At 42.3% G+C, this 22,983-nt stretch overlaps 1 protein-coding gene and 2 long non-coding RNA genes across 6 annotated transcripts in view; 2 read left to right on the top strand and 1 right to left on the bottom strand.

Annotated features, from left to right (window-relative positions):
• LOC116995377 overlaps positions 1-22,983 on the bottom strand; it is a 173,577-nt gene that overhangs the window by 98,197 nt on the left and 52,397 nt on the right. The gene's annotated exons all lie outside the window — the stretch shown is intronic.
• LOC116995376 lies at positions 10,760-11,959 on the top strand. The gene is made up of 2 exons (XR_004417713.2): positions 10,760-11,370; positions 11,549-11,959. It is a non-coding gene; the product is annotated as an uncharacterized LOC116995376 (long non-coding RNA).
• LOC116995372 (neurotrophin-3) overlaps positions 16,070-22,983 on the top strand; it is a 46,569-nt gene continuing 39,655 nt past the window's right edge. The window contains exon 1 of the mRNA XM_033058056.1: positions 16,070-16,431. Coding sequence (XP_032913947.1) covers positions 16,414-16,431 — 18 coding nt within the window. The 5' untranslated portion in view covers positions 16,070-16,413. The remainder of the gene's footprint in view (positions 16,432-22,983) is intronic.

Genomic DNA, 22,983 nt, shown 5'->3' on the forward strand with positions numbered 1-22,983 from the left:
TACCTGCAGGCTTTCCCTGACTCCTGGGTGGAGGGGAACAGGGATGAGGAGGTGGCAGCAACAGGAGATGCTCAGCTGGCAGTGGCTTTCAAGCATGTCCTTGAGTCCAGGATGTTATGACAAGAGAAATAGGGAGACTTGGATAAAAAGTCCAGCGTGTTCTGACAGCAGCCTGTCCCTCTGTTTGGATATAGCATGAAAAACTGAGTCATAAAGGGCTGCAGCTATACACTGCAACTTTGTGCCCATTTTTGGCTACGTCTTGAATTACAAAAAATTACAATGACTTCTTAGAAAGGAAATCCTTGCCTTTCTACTAATATGCTGTAATATTCCTGGAAGGGCGCCAACATGTTGATTTAAGTACCCTCTCAAAGTGCAAGGGGCTGTGATATTTCCAAGTCCCAATGCCAGCTCGAGCCTCTCTGGAATGTGTGCCAAAGTCTTCCCACCGAGAAGAATGCCTCACATTAAGCGTGTCATCCCTGGGCTGGCCCTCAGCTCCTTCCCCAGCTCGAGAGTCTCAGCTTTAACCTTCGTTCCTGTATCCCATTTCCCAGCCCCATGGAAAAAAATGCCATGGAGAGCTTTCCCCTCACCCCCATCATCCCTTTACACATTAATGTGAAATGAAACATTCTCATGGCTGGCTGTTGAACAAGAGACAGCAATTCCTGCGTGGGGAATTTTAATGTCACATTTCTTTCCTAACCTGGATGCTGCTCAATGTGCTTGTCACTGCAGCTTAGAATTTGTAGGTGTCCAACGACCCAGCCCTGCAAAGGTGACCAAAAATTCAAAACAGTCCAAATTTGAGCCCAAAGGATGGAAAACAGAAGTTTTGTCTGGGTAAAATGTATTTCAGAAAGATTTTCTGAGTGAGGATATCTCTGTCCTCAAGAACATTCCCAGTAACACATTTAGAAATCCAGTTAACCATCATGCACTTGTAGCTCAATGGAAATAAATGTACAGTCCATTTTAAGACTGATGGAAACTGAAGTCCTTTGAAGAATATATTCAGATACATTCTCAAATTAAGCCTAAATTTTTATGAGGCCAGGTTCACAAAAATCGATGACTCCTGAGTATGACATTAAGAAATTTATTCTGATTCGTATGAGCTTTTAAAAACACCAAAATATTAATCTCCAACTTGACTTCGTTGAGCCTCAAATATTTCCCATTTTTTCCCAAAATGTTGGAGCCAAGGGCTTGTATGTGTGTATTGTTTGAGTGTGAAATGAAGGAAGACACAAAAGAAACCTCCTCTGCAAGCACAGGACAAGAAGATTTGACACTTTTGTTTCTGTAAAAAGGGGAATGGGAATTACCATTCCATTGTCATTACTGCTGCTGCTGATTTCCCTGGTTTCAGTTTCCCTGACAAGCTGGGTGTCTGCTATAGCAGGAAGATGAATTTAGGAATGTGTTAATTCACAATTAATTTACTTTCTAAAGTGCAGGAGTGAGGAAAAAACCAAGCCAGTCTAAAGAACTAAAAGACAATTGATAAAAAAAATAGGCTTGTAAAAACAGGCATTTAAACTCAGTTTACAATTTAACGAGAAGGATGTTTAATAGTTTTTTTTGGCAAGGTCAGTAATTACAGAAGAGAAGGAAATCTTAATAACTGTTTTATTATCTAGATCTTTTTGAGACAGACTGGGACAGGAAATCACACATTTGGACAAAAAAAAAAACAGGATATCACAACTTAATAGCAGTGGAAAATACACAGGAACATCACACTGGTGTGAAATTATCAGACAGGTGGAAGTCTTCTAAGAAAACAAGATTAAGAACTCTAATTTTGAAAAAAAAAAAATAATTTAATAACCCCTTTTCCCATGTTCTGAGGTCTGAAAGGTGAGACTCTCCATGGTAAGATTGTGGTATTTTACCCCATCCTTGGTCATAATTTTAATATCATTCCCAACCACAATTGATATGTCTCACTCTTTACTGGTTTGAGCTTTTTGCTTTTGTTTCCAAAACGTTTGGAGAGATTAAGGATTAAATATCCTTGAGCTCCCCTGGACATATGAAATCCAGGCAACTTGCTTTGAATTTTTCTATTTTTCTTGCATTATGCAGTCCATCATTCTTTTCTTTACAATTAACATGGAAATATCAACTTTTCTCCATGTTTTTTATTTTGATTTTATTTGGGGGGCTTTATTGAGGTGGGGTTTTTTTGGGGGGTGGTATTTTTTGTTTTGCTTTGATTGGTTTTTTGGGTTTTTTTAGGGTTTTTTTTTAATGAAGGGATATAGCAAGGGAGATCCTTTGCTGCGGTAAATCAGGATAGTGTTAAGAATTTAAACAGTGTTTTGAGACTGAGTTAGGCTCTAGTGTTTAGGGACTGTGAATAGAGAGGAAATCAAAACAAATAGGTTTCTGCACTTGTTAACCACATAGAACGATAACAGAGTAGGCTGAGAAAGAATATATATATATAAGAAAGAATGCATGAATGCATAGATATTATTGAAATGTATTTTTATGTAAGAAATGTGTTTATTTAAAATAAATATAATAATAAAAATGCACTATTAATGCTTTTACATTTACAAATATGTGGATTTAGTGATAATCAATACATTTATTAATATTCATATTTAATGTATTTACAGCAGAAATGTTGTGTATTTGCTGGTTTTTTTAGGGAAAAAGGGTATTAAAGATTGACTTTATAGCTGGGAAAGGGCAAGCAGAATAACACAGATCAAAATTTGGATATCCACATCTGCACATTAAGTTGACTGTGAATGACCTTGGAGTGCCTTTTGCCAAATTTTCCTTGGGCATAATTTGTGATCAAGGAATCAAACCTGAAAAAAACTGTGCTGTCTATTAGGACTCTTTGCTTACAGGGAAAAAACCCTTCCCTAAAGGATAACTTGGCTTCTCCTTTTTCCTAAGGGGAAAAAACTGCTGGGGACTCACCTTCAAACACAGAATTACTGGATCAGTGAGGCTGGAAAAGAATTCCAAGGTCATTGAACCCAACCTGTGACTGATCCCCACTGTGTCAACCAGATCACAGCACTGAGTGCCACATCCAGGCATTCCTTGGACACCTCCAGGGATGGAGACTCCACCACCTTCCTTCCAATGTTTATTAACCCTTCCTAGGAAAAAATTGCCCCTGGTGTCCCACCTGGACCTCCACCAGTGCAGCTTGAGGCATTTCTTATCCTGTCAGAATGGCACAGTCTCAGGGTTATGGCCACTCAGAGGAGGGGCTGGGGCTGTCTTGCCCATTTTTCTGGCCAGTGAGAGGACCAAGTTGCTTGGAGCTTCCACAGAGAATCTCTGAACCCATTTCCCACAGTTTGTTTGTTCCAACACTGTCTGTATCCTTACACACCCATAGACATCTTGAAGAGTCTCTCCAAAGAGTGGTGAGCTCCCGTCTTGGCCATGCTGGTGAAAATCCAGAAACTCCTTTGGGAGTAACCTGGGTTTTGATCTTTGATTGACTCTGGCTACCGAGGGAGCTGATCCTGCAGGATGGTGAGCCAGAAACTTCTTTGGGAGTAACCTGGGTTTTGATCATTGATTGTCTCTGGCTACCAAGGGAGCTGATCCTGTGGGATGGTGAGCCAGAAACTTCTTTGGGAGTGACCTGGGTTTTGATCTTTGATTGACTTTGGCTACTGAGGGAGCTGATCCTGCGGGATGCTGAGCCCTTCTGTTAAATCTGAAGGGGTCGGTTGTGATTTCACTACTGCAAACTCTTGGTTTAATGGGGTGAGGGACCTTTCCATGGCCAGACAGCAGCTGAGTGAAGTGACCCCCACGGAGGACTGGGCCTGTGGTTTGTTTATGGAAACTGATCCGGGGCTGGAAAGCCGGAGTGGTGATTACACAGAGCTCCCGCTCCGTCCTCGTGCCAACAACAACAGCGCAAGGCTCCGAGTCAAACCTGCTCACGGAGCCGCAGCTGAGCAGAGGCAGCAGTCAATGGATGGGACTCCTGCCAGCTCCCAGCCAGCCAGGGGTGTTTTGTTCCTCTTTCATTCACTCGGATCACGCTTGTCTCCCATGCTGGGTGAAATTCGGAGGTGCCACAGGAATCCGCCAGGAGTGTTTTTGAGAGCTTTGGCACCAACCACTCCATGTTATCTCCTTCCTTTGTCCATCCCAGGGCACTTCCCAGCTCCTCTCGGCTTCTAATTTAGCCTTCCCATGGAATACTGTGCTGCAGGTTATTTAACTGTGTCTTCACTTTTAAAATTGGAATGTTTGCATTTCCTTACCCACATTGAACTTGAGGCAAGGGTAATGTGGAGGGCAGAATATAAATATAAATATCATAGACAGAGGAAATAATTAGATTTAAGCAAATTTACCTTTAATAACCCTGTATATGTATTATATACATATATCTATGTATATATTTGCTTTAATACCAAGCAAGATATATACAAACTGCCTATGAGCGCTCTATAACAATCCATGTTTTAAAAGCCATAAATACTTGTTGAGGGGCAAACAGCTGCTAGTTCTTCATCATGAGGCGTGAGAGAAATAGAAATAAACCTTTAAAAGTTGCCAGGTAATTTTTTAAGCTCTCCTGCTCAGCACTAAAAGAAGACAAAAATGGGAGTACCAAGGAAAAGGAGTTCAGAGGCCAGCACTCTGGAAAAGCAAAGATCCTCACCTGCAATAAATCAATACGCTTTTAATTGAATTCTCTGCTTCTTTGATTCCCATGAATAAATAATTTCTTTGTAAAATGTTGCCATTTCATTTATGGAGGGAAAAGCTTAGCCAGTTGTTTATTCAGGGAGCACAAGCAAAGATGTGCAAATTTTAATGCTATAAATTCTTGTAGCTGTGCTGAAGCAAAAGAAACAGCTGCTGTTGATCTAACACAGCTTAGCACCTTTCTAAAACATCTTCTAATGCCTCCAGCACTCTCCTGAGGTTTTGTCATTTTGTTTTAATTAGGTAGGGGGGGGGGGAAACCTCTAGAAAGATAAAACCAAAAGCTTCAAGGAATGGAATGCAAAGATCTGTGGGCTAAGGAAAAAGAAAACATCCAATTTTAAAGGAGGAAAAAAAATTCATAGATTTATTAACACTATTCAGAAATTGCAAAACGTTTTAAGTGTAAAACCCCCAAAATTTTGGACCTGTGTCTAAAATAGAATACACATGAATTTATATGGAGAAATTGATCAGAAGTATTATTTGTAAATTTTAAGGAAGTATTTGACTTTATGAAATTGATACTAATAAAATCTGCTTTATGTTTGTTCAAAGAGACAAAACACTCCTGACCATTTCTCATTCATATAATGAGAAGAAGAAAATCAACATTTATTATGCTTTTAAGACTAGTGAGGACTGAACTGAGGTACAGCTTACCCCTCTGATGTCTGTCACCAACATTTTTGTTGATCTTGGGGTTTAAATATGATCAATGCAATGAGTTTGGCCTGCACAGGAAGCTTGTATTGTGAAGTAATCTGAACCACAACTCCCAGGAATATTGTAGATAAAAAGGAGAAAGCGAGAACCTGATCAGTGGGAAACCAACCCAGAAAAGACAATTCTGCTTAAAATATATTTAATATTTTAGCATAACTAATCTATTACTATTTGTCTATCCTTTTTATAAAAATGTATTTTCTTTCTTTTTTTTTCTTCCTCCAGTGAACAACCAAAAAGCTTGGAGAAAACTCTTTTTTTCCTTCTGAAAAGAAATGTAGTGGTTTTCATTGAAATTCAGACAAGTAGTGCAAAGCAACAGTCCAGTTTATGCTGCAATCTCTTCTATATCACTCTAGTAATGAAGAGGAGATATAATATGATCAATACATTACATTGGATTCACCAGTTTTATTGTTTTGGGTTTTAGCTGGGTGTAAAGCAATTTTTTTCTCAGTAGGTTTTAACTTTGGGGCACAAAGAGACTTTCTGGACTGCCTAAAATTTGATAAAGGGATCATTTTACCTCTCTGCTGTTCACAGAGCAGTGAAAGGATCAGTAAAACCTCCTCCATACTCACAAAGCCAGAAGACTTTCATAATAATACCTAGAGGAAGAAAAAGGGCTTTTTGCTCCATGTCTTTCCTCCACTAACCCAGAGCAAAAGCAGGGATGTTTCCCAGCAGAGCAGGCAGCGCCAGCGAGGGAACAGAGTGTTTATCCACTTCCCTGGGAGCTGAAGCGTGCTTTTCCCCTCTTGTTATGCTAACCTCTGATACCAAATGTTAGTCTTGCCTGCCCTGTGTATGACATTGGAAGGCACAGGGGAGTAACAAAAAAAAAAAAAAAATTATTTTGGCTCTTCACAGCAAAACAAGAAAGGACCATTTGTGCATCCCTTCAGTTGCTAAACTGTGATCTCTCAAGGTTTTCTGCCAGTGCTGTCTCAGTCATATCCAGCCAGAATGAAGGAGCTTCAGTACTTAATCCATGTTTGCAAAGCTGCAAAATGACTTTTTGCTTTAACCTTAGCTATGGAGTGCCCAATCGTGTGGGTCTCCTTCAGGAGAAGTCATTACAAAATATTCAGGATCAGATTTCCTGCATCATTTCCACTGCACCAAACCAGAACAGAGTCCTGCAAGGATGTTGACATTTTCATACTGGATAGAAATCTGTTAAACAAAAATTTTTGCAACAAATAAATAAATATAAGGTAAATATTGTAGTAGCCCGGATTTAAGTTTTCTGGTCTTTTAGCTTAAAACAGTGACTGAACACTGTTTTAGTATCTGATCCAGATTAATCTGATAACTTTCAAGGATTTAAGTGGACCTTAAAAACTGAATCCTTTGGAGTACAAAAGTTGCAAAACCAAAATAATCTTTTAAGTAGAAATTTCAGTAGTATGTGAAATATTATGAAATATCTTTGTTTGCTTCTTTGTTTCACATAAACAAAACTGTTGGAGTGGGGGGTTGTGAGTTTTTTGTTTGTTTGGGTATTGGTGTTTTTTGTTTGTTTTGTTTGTTGTTGTTTGTTGTTGTTTGGCTTCTGTTTGTTTTGTTGTTTTTTGGTTTTTTTTTTTCAATATACAGTGGCAAAGCAAACATCTCATTTGAGATTTGGAAATATCCCGTACCAGCAGCAATGATAATCTGGTAAAAGACTATGTTTTCATGTCAGAGCTGGACTCTGGGTGCATTTTTGAGTAGGATGACTCCTGAATTATAGCTTTTAACTGGCCTGAGTAGGCAGCAGAGTAAATAATTGCAAAAGTGATTGTGCCTCAGGCCACTGTAGAAGAGGTAAAGTCATGCCTTATCACTTTCCTCTGCATGTTGACACGATTTTCTGGCCTCAGATTGCAAGAAGCCTTATCTTTGTTTCTCTAAATTCCTCTGACTTCAGCTACTCTTGTTCTTTTCAATCCTATTTACTTTTCCAACCAGCTCTTCCATCCCTTCTTTGTCTTTCTGTTGGTCTCTCACTTCCTACACTACTCCGCTTTTTTCCCGCACAAAGCCCAGAACTGTTGTTATAAAAGGGTAGGTGATGTGTTGAACTTTTAGTTGGGACTCCATCCCTCGTGTTACAGACACAAAGCCGCGAGTGCAGAGCACAGGGAGGTGGAATTTTCTGTAAAAAGGGGTCAGTGACAGTGTCCTGCACAGCTGCTGAAGGGATAGATCAACCCTGTAGAAAGAATGACAGAGTCATTGAGGTTGGGAAAGATCTCCAAGGTCATCCAGTCCAACCTGTGACCACTAAACTGGAGCACTGAGTGCCAAATCCAGGCTTTTCTTGGACACCTCCAGGGATGGGAATTCCACCACCTCCCTGGGCAGCCCATTCCAGTGTTCAGGAGCCCTTTCAGAGCATCCCACACAGCCATCCACGAGACTGACCCAAGCATTGATGGCTATCCAAGCTCCCCAGCAGGGTCTGCCTGGCAAGTTTTAAGAGCAAAGCCATTTCTGTGTGAGCAGGGACACATCTACAGCATTTAACAAGCAGCCCAAGGATAATCACACAGAAATTTTGCATGTTCTTCATTTTATTGAGCTGATTCAGGATCCCATCCCTGGGAAAAACCACGGTGGAGCATGGAAATTGCCTTAAAGAACTTGAGACTGCAGCAGAACTGACATGTGGCATTTCTCTCAGTGCAAAGTAAGGCATGCTGCATGGGCAGTTTTTCCCAAGTGAAACAATTCCCACTTGCTGTAGGTATCACATCACAGGACAAAAGCCTCTGTGTGGGGGGAGGACTTAAAACTGCATTGCATGCTAGGAAATTTGTAGGTTCTAGCTGGGCAATTTTAGGATTTTTTTATATTTTCTCACTTTACTGGCTCAATACGACCCTCAGATATGTTACCTTGTTAAATACATCCATTCTTTCTTTTGAGGCATTTAAAAAAATAAAAATTCATGCATAAAAGAAAGAGAAATTTTCAAAAATTAAGGGAAGACACAGAGGAGGTATCAAGGTACAATGAAGAAAGTGAGCTAATCCCTGAGGATGTGGAGTTTGGTATGGACAGAATTAAATGAGTTTAACATTAAATCTTAATTTGATTTTAACATAAATCTTAATTTAAATCTGTTTAACATTCTGGGCCTAGCTCAGTATAGTCATATTTCCATAAAGAAATCAGGGATTGCTGGAGTTTTTGCTTCATTTGAGGTTGAGGAAAGCCAAAATATCTGTCTCTATCAACTGAAGTCTGACTGTAAAACTGACTCTGCCTTGATGCAAGAATAATCTCTCATTTCAGAAGATATAGCCATGCAAATGAGTTTTATTCATTCTCAAGATAAAAATTTCATCTTATTCACTTGATAGTATTTAGGCAGAGACCAGGTTAATTAAGGGAAAGCCAAGGTGCTTCCTTAGACTATAAATAGTGCCACAGAAACTATCCTTAGTACCTTTAGATTCAAGTCCTTATACACATTTCAAGCAATTCTGCAGCATAATGATGTCTTGCTTTATATCAAAGGCAGAGCTTCCAGGGACAGAGGCTGTGTTTAACAAACACTGCTGGCTACTGAGACAAGTCATACTGGGGAATTGCCTCCAGCAGGAACTTCTCAGAAGGGGAAAAAGCGTCAAATTAATCGCTAAAGATAAAAAAAGAAAAGAACGATAAAAATCAAACCCAGCATGTGCACTGGAGAGAACATACATGCCACAACTTCATAACAGTTCCTAAAGCCCCATAAATTTTCCTATTGTTGCTTGTGTGACCAAGCTTGTATGACTCATGGATTAGGCTGTGCCAGTCAGGGATTGTTGTGTGACCATCCCCATCCTCCTGCAATAAACACTCTCTGTGTCCTCTGCTCAACGCGTGATTTCTTCATTTTCCTCCCTTGCAGGGCAGAAACCTCAGTTGCTATTCTGGTCCTTGATAAAGGAATGGCTTAGCTGCAGAGCTGGAATGAGACATGGGACAGACAGCAGAGCATGTGAGTAGGAACCTTTTGCACAACCACAGGCGTGGGTTAAACATTGATGATATTTGGGAAGAGAGAGATTTGCCACGAGCATGTAGCAGAACAGAATTTGGCACGAGCTTCCTCAGAGGGAAAAGAGTTCCTTATAAACTAAGAACTTAGCCTAATCTTAGCTGCAGGCATGGACAGCCTGAAGCACAATCAGCCTCGAGTGTCAGTAGTGTGATTCAATCAAAAGAGCGTGTGGATTTTTCCATCCAGCTTCTTCTTTTACCCACTACTCCCATAGTGAGAGATGGGGTCAAAAGCCATAAAGTCTTCAGACTAAAAAGAAATCATAATTTTAAAAGCCTCCATGCCTCTGCTTTTTTTCCTTATCCTACTTGAATCCTAACAGGCTGAATTTGTTCTTCCAAATAAAACTGGGGAAGAATGGAATGTGGGTGAAAAACATTTGTCTGTTTACTTGGTTTAAAAAAAGATATGCATGACAATGAAAGAAAAAGGTAATCTCTTTCTTTGAATTGAGCTTAAGAAAAAAAAGCTCTGAGCATGCAAAAGACTCCCTTGCCTGTTCACACAGTTTCTGAGGAGTGGTTTTGACTGTGGTGCATCCTTGATCCCTCGATCCATGTCTTGTGCTAGATGCAGAGGTGGGGCTGGAAGCTGATGGGGACGCCACCATTTGAAACAGTCCCAAATCAACCCAAGGACTTCTTAATTAGCTCACAGAGAAACCCAGTGAGCTTAAACTTCATACAAAGATGCATTAAATGTTTTACCTACAGCCCCTCAAAGAGTACTTAGTTACATGCGTGTACTAGGCTTGTGAAATGCCTTATTTAAGATTTCAAAAAAAAAGAAAAAAAGATAAAAAAAGATAGACCAGGATGGACAGAGAGCACACTTTGGCCCAGAGTTGTTTCAAACCCCCTGCCTGTACATCTGCATTGGCTCAAACGGGACTTTCAGTTTTTGGCTGCCTGAAAGTTGATCCATACCACGTTTGCTGCCCTGCCTCTCCTCCAGCAGATGTGATTTCATGCTAAGGTTTTAGGGAATTAAAATGTAGAAGCTCAGCCAAATGGGCATCAGCATCCATCAGATAAAATGTTTGAATAAATTTCCTTTAATTCAAATAAAATTGCCTTGTAAGGACACAACACACAAATATTAACTACAGGGGATAAAAGCCAGCATTGAGAAATGTCCCACTGGCTTCAACAAGCTGACTTCTGCTGTTAAATCCACCTTGTCAGCTCTGCTTTGAACCAAGACTTTCTCTATTCCAGCAGACAAAAAAGGAGAATATTAACTAAAAAGTTTATGCAGAATATTGTTTTGTGCTGTTACACCAACTTTTGTCGCTGCTTGCAAGTGACTGAGCTTCTCTTTTCACAGAGTGTTTCACTATTCACCTTTCTTTGCTTTGCTTTGCTCTATTTTCAATTTCTTCTGGTAGTGACCATTGAGAGGAGCACCTGTATGTGACACTAGGAGTAGGAATAATCACACAGGTCAGGACACATTTCCTGGATATATGGTGTGGAACTGAGCCTTTCATTTCACTGATGGCCAACCTGCTTGGGTCTAACAGATGCCAGAACAGCAATGATCTGAGCTCCTTCCATATGGAACTGTTTGACTTGTATTTATTGTTATCTTTATTTTGAAAAATATTGATTTGTTGTCCTTTCTTTCATCCTCTTTCAACTTGCTGCAGCTATTTCAGTTCCACTGCACCTGAAAGATGCAGAAGTACCAGTGCAGGAGGGAAAACCAGTACTGTGGTTACCTCCCTGTGGGAAAATTTCCCCAGATAAAGACATTTAGTGTCCCAAACCAAGTCATATGAATGTGGAGTGGAAATTTTCTGAAGGCTTTCACTGGGAAGTTTTCTTCAAAATCTCTGCCAGACCCCAGAGTACAAGATGTTCCTGGACATACTTGCTTTCTGTGATGGTGTAAGTCATGTAGTCATGGGAGAGAGGGGGGGAGAGAGAACACCTAGCCCTTCCCTTGCCCTGGCCAGGGTCAATTACAGGCTTCTGAGTCCTGACTGATTTCTTTACTCTCTTGGGGTTTTTCAGCATATTTTTAAACTACATGACACATTAAATCATTGCTTCTGTCATTTTCCAGGTCTTCTCTGACTTGAGCATGATCATAAACTGAGTCCCAGCATCCCAGCTAACATCTTACCAAGCACTTATGTATCTCCTTACGTGCCCCAGTGTGGAATGCACCTTCTTCACAAAAGAATGGTGCTGTGACTCCAAATCTCCTCTTCTTCTATCATTAAAAACTGCAGGCACCTTTTCCAGTTCTAGGATAAGTAATGGAACCAAACTTCTTCATATGGTTTTAATTTGATTTTTTTTCCTCAGCATTTTTCTTACTGAGAGTCATGCAAGTTCTCTTCAGCTAATTTGGGATTATGAAAAATGAGCAGAGGTTCAAAGTATGCTTATAATTACAAGGAATATATTTTCTTTCCCAAAATATTGCCTATGATCAACTAACCTTGTTTCTGAATTATTCCTGCTATAAAGACCATCTCCGGAAAAAAATAAAGGAGACCATCAGAAAATGACAAATATTACGTAAATCCAAAATATGATTTAAGCCGATAAGAGATGTAACATATTAGTACATTGGAAAGATTTGTAAATATCCATAAGTCTATTGCCAAAACACAGCTACATATTGGAGAGTGTAAATTCCTTTTTGTATATCACTTTATGTATAGCTTTATTTTGATATAGGAGTACAGGTCACTACATTTCCTTTGAAATGAAAAATATTTGTTAAACAATTAAAATTTTGGTCTGAGTACTGCAATGCTGTGTGTGTGTGTGTGTGTGTGTGTGTAAAATATTTCATGCAATAAAGTGATTGTAGTTGTACTTACTAGGTGCATTTTAATGCATCTGGATGTTATTTTAATTAATACTATTATTATAATCTCATTTAATCTCACTTTGCTAATTCTCTGCCAAGGAAACAGGTTTTGAAGGTGAACTACATAAAAGCTGGCTCTGTGAAGTGCTTTCCTTTTAGGAAAAGCTCTGAAGAATAATGGCTTTCAGGGTGTGACCAGAATTCCTGCTTATTTACGTGCATTATTCCCATCCTCCCTCCTGGCATGCCTACAGCTCTGGGTACACATTTTACACTGTCTCATCTTTGACCTGCCATGTTAATTGTTATGAGCTATCACAATTATTTCTAATAAAGAGGAAAAACTGCAGAAGACAACTTTCCAAGAAATGTGTAACAAAACCAAGTCTGAAGTTCTTTGTGATTCATGCTGGAAATTCTTTCTAATACTTCTCGTTTGCCTAGCCGGGGTGCAAGTGAGGATGCCAATGAGGCTTCAGAAATTCCTTCGGCTCTGAAATCGTACAACTGGTATTCTTCAAACAATACTTAAATAATGTTTAAATAAATATTTTCTATTATTTCCCACCATGATTTCCACCACATAAAAACGTGGATTCCTTTTTACTTCCAATGAAACATTGGCAGCACATTTCAAGTAAAAAAAAAAGCAGTTCTAGAGATTTTGGGCTCTTTATAAAATTCTGGACATTCGAACAAAAGTGATTTTGGAATTAACATCCTCCTGTACTGAAGATATCAGTTGGTCAAAATGCACAGAGGTCATCTCCTGCTCCCACTTCTTCCTTGCCTTAACTTCAAACCCACCACCTTAAAAAGAGAGGACCACATTTCCATCCCAGGTAATGTATTTGTCAATGGATATTAGAACCAACCACCATGGGAACTGCTCAGACTTGCAGAGGCACGTGTGGTGTCCCTGCAGTCCCTTTTTGGGATCTGTTTGGGATTTCAACCACAAAGTGGTGCTGTTGCAAAAGCTAACCATTATAGAACGTGCTCCCTGCTTTTAGAATGACCCAAGGCATGCATTAAACCCAATAAAATGTTCATGCATTTGCATACTCACACGCATATCTTCCCTATAAATATTCAATTTTTTACCATCAAACGAAATCAAAGCGGTATCTATTAATATGTAGAGAAAAATACATATATACATAAAAGTATATAAAATATCACATGTTTTGAAGTCTGGTCAAGTGCCTAATTAATCAGATCAATGTCTTGTAATTATCCCAATTAAAATCCCCAGAATTCAAAGATGACTTTCTCCAGCATGCTTTGAGCAATGTTTCAGATTCTTCAAGAGAGAACAGGGACTTGTTCAAAGTAATATTTTAGGTTGTGGGGATTTTTTTTTCTTTTTCTTTTTTTCTTTTTTTCTTTTTTTTCTTTTTGCCATGTCAGAACCTCAGATCCAAGGGTGACAGATAAAATAAAGTGACCATCTGGGAGCTGGATTACTTCTCATTAAAAATTCAGAAACCTGCTTAAAGTGCAAAAGAAATCCACCTATGCTAAGGGTTAGCATAAGGGAAAAAAACACCCCACTGCCACAATAAGAGCTGAAGATGTAGAAATACCTAGAAAGAAGCAACTTCAGAACAACAGAAACATCTGTAGGGGAAAGGTTGGAAAACGGCAAGGACCAAACACGTCTCCATTTTCCCTGGCTGTGAAAACAGGCTGTCTACAATGCTTTTTGCAGTGCACACATATTTGGCGAGATTAAGGTGTCACATCTCAAATTACAAGGCGTCTGATTGCCCACAGACCCAGACCCAGGGCAAAGCCCCTCCACTCGTGCAGGCTCTGGGAGGTTTGCCTCCCATCAGAGGTAGGCAGCCCCTGTGCCCAGCACTTTTGCTTCTAGACTTCTTCTTTTGCTATTTTTTTTTTTTTCTTTTTCTTTTTTTTTCCTGCTGCAAATGTGAAGTTCCCGGGCTAGGGCTGCCTTCAGAGGCTTAACCCTTTGCCTACCTCTAGAAGAGCTTTCCTTCACCAGCCACAGGAAAGTTTTCTATTCCTAGCACTGTTTGTCTACTTCAGGAGATTAAAAGCTGAGTCACATTTTAGGCATTTCTCAGATCTGACTACAGTGCCTGGGCTGGGTGTGGGACGCACGGGATTTAATTTGAGTTCCCTCATCTTAGCTGAAAAAGCTCTAAATCTAAAAGATCTAAAAGCTCAGGACTTAATTCGAGTTCCCTCATTTTAGCTGAAAAAGCTCGAAATCGAAAAGATGCAAATAGCATTCAGGAACAGGGTGAGATAAAACCCATTAGAACTAGGGTTATACAGCTTCAAGGAGTTTATTGTTTTTATGGTTTTGATTTTTTTTTTTTTAATTTTTGGGGGGATTTTTTTGTTTGGTTGGTTTGGTTTTTTGTTGTGTTTTTGTTTTGTTTGTTTGTTTGATTGTTTGATTGGCAGAGCAGCAAGTTTTAGTACAGAATTCTTAGAGGCAGTGGTGGAAGATGACTTTTGTTCTCCATCTGGGCAGCAAGCGACTAAGGCAGAACTTATGAGACAGATACAAATTGTGGAATCCCCTCAACAGGACCATTTAAATTGCAGAATCCTCTAAATGGGACCATTTTATGCTTGAAAAGACTCAGAGAAAGGACAACTGCAACTAATGACACCATCTGTATTTCAATCTATGGTGGCGAATATTTCAATAAAACTGTGACAACTTTCAGGTAGATTAAAATGTCTTAAAGGAGATGGTACAAAGCTTTGACAGCAAGAGGGGGCTAATTATCTTTACACAGTGAGGGGAAAGAGAAAAAATAATCCATGGTTAAACAGGAAAAGAGAAATTTTATTGAGCTAGTAAAAGTATTCTTTAAGGAAACAATCTCATGACCCTTATGATTTAAAGTGTCACCTCGTATCGTATATGACCAAGTTCTTATGGATACAAATCTCTCAATTATGCTCAAATCAAACAGAAAAGAAAGATGACTTAAGCATGTAAATTTAGAGGGAGACTTAGAGGCATGCAGCTAAATTTATCAGCCATCTCAGTGAGCGATCTCTCTAAATAAAAAGTTTGGGAACCAGTCGCTGCTGGTTGCTGATGAACTTTCCATGTTTTTGGCACTTGCCATCCTTAATGGACGAATCTGCGAGTCAAAACAGGAGGAACTGTACACAAACCCATCCTAAGGTCTGTTCTGAACAGTGGGTGTTTCTCCCAGCACTTATTTTTGTGTCATGGCGGGTGACTTCCTAGACAGAAATGTTGACCGAAGAAATAAATTTGTCAAAGATTTGCAAACAATTGGGAAAAAAAGGCAAAAATTCAAAGTCAGAGCGAGAGAGCAGGGGCTTATGGCACTGCAGCTCTGTGTCTCTATTTCACCTGTTTGACATGTCCTATAGTGACTTGTGAGCAGGGGTAGGAATAGCAGCACATGCTGGCAGTGTGAGCAAAGTGTGTGCATGTGTGTGCATGTGGGAGACAGAGGGAGCGTGGGGGACAGAGGGGCGGGAAGGGGGGAGTGGATGGACCATTAGAGTGCAAACACAGAGACATTCCTGCAATAAAATACTCGTCTGCTGAGGATCGCAGTCTGGAAGGGATGGTGGTGATTTAACAAAAGAATTCTCTAAAATGTTCCCTGGTGCTAATACTGTTCTTAATAATACGAAGAGGTTTTGCCAGGAAGAGGAATAAAACTGTCAATTGGATTTTAAAAAAAGAAAGAAAATAGGCACAGGATGGTGGTTTGTTTTTTTTTTTTTTTTTTTTTTTAGAGTACGCAAGGGGAAAAATTGCCTTTACGACGGTTTTGTCATTTTCAAAAAAATGCCTCATTCTCTGAATTTCCCCAGCCAGGCAAGGTTGTTATAAATGGTAGGTAGGGAAGGCAGAGTGTGGCAATAAAGGGGTTAATCCACGGAGCACAGAGCCATCTGGCTGAGCTGGTTTGTTATAATCGAGCAGATTATGTTCACGGGACTCAGAGTTTAAGGCTCCTCTCCCATAGAGCAACTCTGCACAACCCAAGCAGACCAACTTTGGGACTTTGAATGAACGTATTTACATCCACCTTTCTCTTCATGTCGACTTTTCTGGAAACATTCACACGGATGCCATGGTTACTCCTACCACGGTAAGGGAAATTTGACGTTTTCTAATAGGGTCCTAAGAGGGCGGGGAGGGGAGGGGGGGAGAGGGGTCCTTGAAAGAAGTATAATGGGGAGGAGGTGGGGGTCTTGTAAGCGGTAGATGTGTCCCAAATGTTGCCTTTCCCATTGTGCCTCCTCCTTCCCCCAGCCCTACTTGCCCTATAGTTTGCTTCAGTCCTGAGGTTCCCCTCTCCTCCTGCTCCTCACGCTGTTGTTCGGGTCCCTGGAAAGAAAGCGGCGGAGGAGAAATACGAGGTGCTACAGGAAATCTGACTTAAGAGGCAAAAGCGAAGGAGACTTTTCGTTTTGTCTTGAGAGGGAAACCAGCAAGTTCAGATATAACAAAAGGGGTTGAAAATCTTGACCGTGGATTGCGAGAACCAGCCTCGGCACACGTAGCATGCTCGCCCTCCGGCAAAGTTAGAGCCCATGACAAGCAAAGTCAAAATTCCCAATTTCCAGACCTCGCCTGCCGCAGGTAACCGGCTTCACTGGAGCTTTCACATTTTGTGTGTGCGCCAGACACCGAAAACCCCGTTCATGACCTTTGAATCAATCCTCATTCTCCTCAAACCCAAACACTAAATTCTCTGGGAAGAGCTGGAGATCAAAAGATTCCCTGCACATCTGTGCCTAGGTGAAAAAGATCCACTCTCTCTGTGCTGGAATGGCAGGGAGACTAGTCTTACGTTGCAGCTCCGTGTTTGGTGAGTGCCTTCTAGGAATGCAGCACACAACTAATCAACAGAGATGCACATCTAGGGAGCAAAATAGAAAGCTGTTTCTCATCTAAACAGCTGAAATGCAGCTTAAAGCGTCAGTTACTGGCGAGTCCTTATGGAGACACCAAACTGCTCTTAGCCAAGAGGGGAAAAAGTCCTTGAATGGTTTAGATAGTTTTCTGATCAGTTCTTAATCCTTCATTAAAATAAACGGGAAAGCTCTGTTCTGGTCCTATCTCTCGAACTATAAATATGCAGTATTTGGAGAGATGGATATTTTGGATTGAATAGGGCTGCTATGTGCACATTCTCTGGTTCCTATATTGCAAAACCAGTTATTTAGAGATGACTCTGTGTGTGTGTGTGTGTATGTGTGTGAGGGGGGTTGCTTCTCCCCCTCCCCTCTTTTTAAATAGACAGGGATGTGTGTTATATGGTCCAGAGGATTGTTGTGAGCTACAACCTTTCAGAAAACACCCTTTGCTCTCAGGCTTGTGTGATTTGTTGCATGAGGAGTGCAAATGGTATGTAAAGTTTTGCCTTTGCATTGTGCCTTCAGGAAAATATCCAGACAAGTAGGAGAGGCATTCTCAGGCGCAGAAATACCTGATATGTGCAAGCTTGCAAGTGGAGAAGTGGCACAAGAAGCACCTATAAATGGGATGCAAGGAAAAGAGAAATATAATAGTAATAAAAAAGAAAAAAATAAAAAAGCCTTGCCAGACAATAGCAGCAGAGAATGGAAGAGTTCAGCATGGTCCCAGCTGCTAATAGTAAGAGACTGGTCTGAGATACACATGTAAATACCAGGGGCTCTGTGTGTGAGCACAGTGGGGGCACAAAATCCAGGCATGATTGCAGGTGGTGGAGCCAAAACATGGGGAGAAGAGGAGGTACCAGCAGAGCCAGGAGGGGAGTGCTTTGTGTAGAAGGGTGCTACATGTTGAGGTATGCAAAACACGTAGGTTTAAGGGGTTTTGTTTGTATTGTTCTGCTGTGGGTTGGAGTGTTTTTCTTTTTCTCTTCAGGGAACAGAAAATTAAATGGTGCATATAAAGGTACATAAAAACTAGAGGGAAGGTGTCATAGAGCAGAAATATAAAGTGCTACATGTTCATTGTTGTGCACTGGGGTAATAATGGCAGGTGAGACATGGAAAGGTGGTCAGCTTGAAAGGAAAACTGCTGCACATCAACTGGAAAAAGAGGATCCTTGTGGGTGGCAGAAAGTTTAGGAGCTTGCAAGAGGAAGTAACACTTGAGAGAGATGGGAAAAGGTACAGGCTGGAGGCTGGGTGAGGATATGAAAGGGACATACAAGGATGGTAGGGTCTGCAAGGGGGAGGTTGGGTATGGAGTGGGAGTGGAGGCAGAAAGGTGAAAGCACAAAGGATGTTTGGAGGAGGAGTTAAAATGTGAACTACTGGCTATTTGGAGAAAGGTATGGAAAACAATCAGCTACATGATGCTCGTGGGGGGCGTCAGAAGGAGACACCTTTGATTCTGTCAAGAAATAGATATGGGGATGTATCTACCAGGAAGGTATCAGAGTATGAAAGGCAAGGCTTGCATGGTGATGGAAACATCTGCCGAGAACAGGAACACAGAGGGAAAAACGAGCTGGATGGAGATAGGGTGTGGTGCAGGGAAAAGGGTCCTGTAAGTATGCGAAGGGGTAACTGATTAGAGGTATTTTAGAGGAGGCTGGAAACCTGCTGGAGTGTGCTGCCTGCCTGCAAGGGACAGACAGAACTGGGGAAAAAGCCACGGGGAAGTGGTGTGAGGAAATTCAAGAGACTGGAAATCACAGGGGCAGGATGAGCTGCGACGAGGCTGTAAAGCCATGGCAGGTGTTGAGAAGCATGAGAATGAGGAAAAATTAAGGAATGTTGGAGGCATGAATGAGGATGAAATGGAGAGCTGTGATGCCTAGGAAAGAGGTGGTTTGGAGGAGATACAGGGCGGGACAGCAGAGAGTGAAGGGAAATTTGGGGGCGTGTTTCTTAGCAGGCAAAGAGAGGGAGTGGTGCAAAGGTGCAATGGTTTGCTCAACAGAACTGGGGATGCCTTTTACTGGGGAGTGGGAACAGCACAGGGACAGAACAGGCATAAGTTACAGGGGGAGCAGTTGGGGCAAGGAGGGGCAAGTAAGGAATAATGGGAAGACTGTGGGAGGAGGAGAGCATACACAAACAGAAAGGAGCGATTTTCTGTTGCATCAGACATAACCAATGTGTTTATATCTCTGTGGTAGGTACTGGCTGGGTGAAACAGCAAGAGGGAATGGAATGGAATGGAACAAACGTGCTGGTGGAGAAATGACTAAAGATATAAAGGGGTGGGAGGAGAAGGCATGGGAGGAAGAACTACCTGGAGAGCTGTGTAAGCCACACGGCTGTGCAAAGGTCAAAAGTGAAGTGTGAAGGGTGTGGGGAGGCGAGTGGAGCTGGGAGCTGTAGGGCACGAGGTGGAGGGGATGGGAATGGCAGTTCCTGCTACAAGGGGTGAGGAGCTCGGCGTGGGCTGGCACACAGCGGTGTGGGAGCGAGGAGGGGACCTGTCAGGCTGTGCCTGCTCTCAAGGGCTGGGCAAGGGAAGGGGAAGGGAGGGAAATGCTGGGCCTGATAGGAGAGATCTGTGCTCACAGCATGCTCGGAGGAAATGAGGGAAGTACAGGTGAGGATTGCAGAGCTGGGTGTGGGGAGAAGGAAAACTGCTTATGGGGGAAGGAAGAGTGATGAGGAGTGAGAAAAAGTTTATGATGGCTTAAGCCATCTGTTCTTATCTGCCTCTTGCTCTGAGGGAGGCTGAGTGTGCTAGGGGCCCTAGGTGCATGCAGTGCACCAGGAGAGCAGATTGGGAGTTCAGTGCAAGGGCACAGGTAAATCCATAGAGAACCTTGGTGATAGGTACATGGATACATGGGATGCTGGTTCTGTGGGAGGGCCAGGGGTGAATAAGTGCAGTGGGTGCTTGGGGGACTGGCAGAGTTGCAGGTGATGAGGACAATCCAGGCAGAAGCTGAAACCCTTGAGGGGTGTGTAAGAGCCCTGGGTTGCTGTAAGGGACAAAAGCCAGTGTGGCAGTCCCCAGGAGCCAGCCAGGAGGCCGTGCTGACGTGCAGGGTGGCTACCAGAGGCTGAGCAGAGCATCACGTGTCCACTGCGTTCGTGGCACAGCTCTCCATGTCGAAATCACTTACGTAAGGCCAGCACCAGGGATGAGTTTCGTGAGTGCTAGGAAAGCAATGTTTGCATTGAGAAGGAGGGTAGGAAAGGATGACTAACCAGGAAAATGGTTTGGTGCGTGGGTAGCGATGGGACCCGACGTGCTCTGGATGTACCTGCCTTCTGCATGACTTGCACAGCGGGCAGGCTCTCCTCTAGAGGTTTTCTGCAGGCTTTTTATGAAGAACTGCTGAATAATCATTAGAAAAATCACAGTAGATTGAACTACAATGTTTAAACCAGTTTCTTTCAGAAGCATACCAACACACCTTATTTTCACCCATTAAAAGCTCTGAATACTGCTCCCGGCACAAAAGGGCAGAGAGATTTCTCTAGGACTAGTTAACAGGGCTCTTGGATGAACAGCCATTGGGCTGAAGCACACAGAAGGACTCCAGATGTCAAAGGAAAGAGGAAAGCACTGGCTTTCTCCATGGTTTCAAGCAGTGCTGGAGTACTGTGCCGTTGGTTGAGGGTTGAAAACATAGGATACATCTTGGGTGTCAGAGAGGAGCACTAGGAACTTATTTCCCTTCAAAACAATTGCATCTATTGACAACAGCTGTTCTTCAGATCTGGTCTAAAAACATCTTCAAATTGCAGGGCTCACCTAGGGCTTGGGGTCTTCTACACTGAGTAGGAAAGTGATGGTTTTCACCTATAGCTGGTGAAAAGATTATGAACAATCCTGTGGGACTTTCACTGGAAGAAGTCAGTCTGACCACACAGAACCTCTAAACTTAAAGGTTGCAGCCTCTGAGCCCAGACCTTAAATAACATCAGTCCCATGGACCACGGTTCATAGATCCCTCTTCTGTTCATTGCAAGGACAAATTCCTGCTAAAATAAAAGCAAGCAGTCTGTGAAATGAGAAGCAATTAGTGTTCATGCAGCCATAGGTTGTGTTGGGAACCTGTTGTCCCGTTTTTTACACTGGTTTCCCACTGCAGAGTCCAGTTCAAGTTCTCCAGCTGGACGATTTTTCCTGGCAGTTCTTGCAGCTGGTTGCAGTCTGTGGGAAGCACCTCTCTTTGGTGGGAGTGAACTTCCCACCATGGCAGGCCGTGGGTGGAGGGGATGGTGAAGCAGTTGTCCATGAGGGGGAGATGCAGTCTCAGACTTTGGGATTCAGCTGGGATGAAACCACACACCACAGCCTGCTCAGCCCACTGCCACCAGTGCTCCCCTGGCCTCTGACCACTCTGTAAAAGTAAAGTAAAAATCAAAGAGTGGCATCAACCTGTCAGCTGGCTGAGGAAAGAGAGAGGGATCAATGGATTGCTGCAGGAAGGGAACAAAGCAAGACAGAACAAGTTGTGCTCAGTGTGGAGAACATGGGACATTTTTGTCTGCCTGGACTCTTTGCAGCCATGACACAGCCAGAGAAATCCCTTGCAAGGGGCTGGAACATCTGGCTGTCCATGCAGATGTTTGCCTGGCCATGTGTGTGTGTCTCCTGGTGGTGCCCAGTGGGAAGGGATGACGGAGGGGGATGGCAGCTGCTGCTGTGGGGGACTCTTGGTGCTTCTGTCAGTGGGGGATGCGGGGATCAGTCACTCTCTGAGGGGACAGATGGGGTGTGTCTGTGAAGAGAGAAGCACTCAGGGTGGATATGGAGCAGCTTCAAGGTTGTGAAATGAGTGCTAGAGGGAACATCCACAAACAAACCTCACTCCAGCACCCAGTTCAGTTCAGAGCCTCCTTCTCTCCTTCACGAGGCACAAGCAAGCCGGGAAAGGTGGCTCTTTCCTTCAGGGCAGCAAGCACTAGAAAGATCACAGCAGGACCATCTCCTCCTCCCTGACTGCTCTTTCCTTGCCTCCATCTCCTCTCCACCTCTTCACACACATGAGGAAGGGTCGTTCCCAGCTCAGCTCTGGGTTTGTGTGCAGAATTCCTACCTGAGGGAGCACACATGGGGGAAGGCTTTGTGTCTGTGAGTGTAGAAACAGAGTTTGCTGGTTGTCATCTCAGGCTCACAGAAGGAGCCTGCTGGTTGCATTTTGGTGCTCATGGGAAGGATGGCAGGGTATTCCATGATTCCATCAGGCAGAGCGTGACTCATCTGGAGTCACCGCTTGGAAAAGCGCAGATCCTGCAGAGCAAAGTCCACTCGGGTTTGTCTGAAGTGATGAAAACACCTGGAAGGATTGCAACCCACAGGGTGAGGTTTGCATCACTCCTCCAGTGTTTCCCATTATGGAACCACAGCAATAAACGTGCTTCTTCTCAGTTCACACCTTCCAAGCAATAAATTCCTGTATTTTTAGTCTGACCTTGATATAGATTTTACAAGTTTTATCTTACATTAGCTGAGTTAGCATGAGAGAATCTAGTTAATTCAAAAATATGTATTTCTAGGCAATGCCTTACAGAAAATTGAACCACAGTTGCCAAAAGTCTGAATCAATACAGTCAGAGGTAACTCACAGGGAACTGTAGAGCTGCAGAAGGAAGAAGTCCTTTGTACTCTACATGAATTCAGGTTGTGAGTGTGAAATTTAAGCCCAACCACTTCTTTTGAAAAGCTCTGTGGTGAGACAAGTTTGAATACAGCATCCTCTCCTGTGACTTCTGCCTCACCCAGG

Source organism: Catharus ustulatus, chromosome 4 (genome assembly GCF_009819885.2).
Source record: "Catharus ustulatus isolate bCatUst1 chromosome 4, bCatUst1.pri.v2, whole genome shotgun sequence".
Lineage (NCBI taxonomy): Eukaryota > Metazoa > Chordata > Aves > Passeriformes > Turdidae > Catharus > Catharus ustulatus.